Genomic DNA, 1,527 nt, shown 5'->3' with positions numbered 1-1,527 from the left:
GGGACCCAGGGAAGGTGGGCGGTTGAATGGCTGGGACCCCTCAGGAGTGTCACTCATTCTTCCCCCTTTCCCATATTCCCCCGCCCCGCCCCCAAAAGAAGAGAGAAAGTGGGGGGTATAGATATTACTTTCCCTCCACTCCAGAAAGTTTCAGCCCCCTCCCTCCATAATTCCTTAACGCTCCCTGCAGAGAGTAGATCTGCTCGACCAGTGGAGCTTCTGCCTGCCTTTTTCCACCCGGAGACGATGGAGGAGGTCCCGCAGGAAGTTCCTCCCCTCCCCCTCTCTCCTCCAGGGGGCGCCTTCCGCCAGTCTCTCTCGGAAGGCCTCTCCCTCCTCCCGCTTCTCGTATGGGTCCCTCCTTTGCTAGTGGCTGGGAACGATGGACCCTGGAGTCCCTCCTGACGGCCCTCCTCCTCCTCCTTTTCCTCCTCCTCCTCCTCCCTGCAGCCCATTTCCTGGTCCAGGGGAAGCTCGAGTGCCATTTCTTCAACGGGACGCAGCGGGTGCGACTCCTGGACTGGTACATCTACGACCGGCAGGAGATCGCCTACTTCGACAGCGACCTCGGGAAATACGTGGCCGTCACTCCGTTGGGGCAGCGCGATGTGGACAAGTGGAGCAGCGATAAGGTCTTCATGCAGATCAAGAGGGCCGAAGTGGATTCCTTCTGCCGATACAACTACGAGACAGCCAAGGCCAGGCAGATGGTGGGCCGGAGAAGTGAGTGGGGAAGGGGGAATTCAGGGGGGGGGGGATCCCGGGACCCCCCACTTCCTTTCATTTACTAGGATTCTCCTGGAGAAAGATCCAGGAAATTTATTCATTTGTATCTTATGGCTATTGATGGATCCTTCTAAACCTCCCCCCTCCCTCCCCCAAAGAGGGGCTCTGGGTGGTGTAAGATAAAACGTAACCCTTGAATAAAGATAAGGTTAAAATTTAAGTCACAGTTTAAAAAGCTGGGATTATACAACAGTGTGTCCTGGCTGAAGATCCCAGGGAAGGAAGCAGACGGGAGACATTCCCCTCCCGAATGCAAAACTTTCTTGGGCAGAGAATCCCAGCACTGAAGGAGTTGGAAACCAGCTCTGGCCTTTTGGGGCCAGAAGGACAGATTAAAAGTATAGGAACTCCCCCTCCACCTTACAGAGTAAGTCACACACACACACACACACACACACACACGGACGCACGGACGCACACACTCACGCACTACAGTTAAGCCCCAGGTAATTGTTCTAAGACAAATCTTTCCTCTGCTAGGAACAATCTATTAGGTGAAATCTGGCTCAAAATCAGGGGATCCTAATGGGGAGCCTCACACTGAAGCATCCGGAGGCTTCAGCTGGTCCAGAATGCGGCCGCGCGGGCGGTGTTGGGAGCGACACGTCGCTCCCACGTAACGCCGCTGCTGCGCGAGCTGCACTGGCTACCAGTGGCCTTCCGGGTACGCTTTAAGGTGTTAGTTACCACCTTTAAAGCGCTCCATGGCATAGGACCTGGATATTTACGAGACCGCCTTCT

General features: G+C 55.3%; 1 protein-coding gene across 1 annotated transcript; it reads left to right on the top strand.

The window, feature by feature from the left end:
* Positions 1-443: 443 nt before the first annotated feature.
* On the top strand, positions 444-723 carry LOC107301573 (HLA class II histocompatibility antigen, DRB1-16 beta chain-like; the record flags this gene model as incomplete). Its single annotated transcript, XM_015830779.1, has 1 exon — positions 444-723. A coding segment is annotated over one exon (280 nt), but the record flags the coding sequence as incomplete, so codon positions are not given.
* Positions 724-1,527: the final 804 nt, after the last annotated feature.

Source organism: Protobothrops mucrosquamatus, unplaced genomic scaffold, assembly GCF_001527695.2.
Source record: "Protobothrops mucrosquamatus isolate PMUCROS unplaced genomic scaffold, P.Mucros_1.0 scaffold14665, whole genome shotgun sequence".
In the NCBI taxonomy this organism is placed as follows: Eukaryota; Metazoa; Chordata; class Lepidosauria; order Squamata; family Viperidae; genus Protobothrops; species Protobothrops mucrosquamatus.
This window is presented reverse-complemented; position numbering and strand designations above follow the sequence as displayed.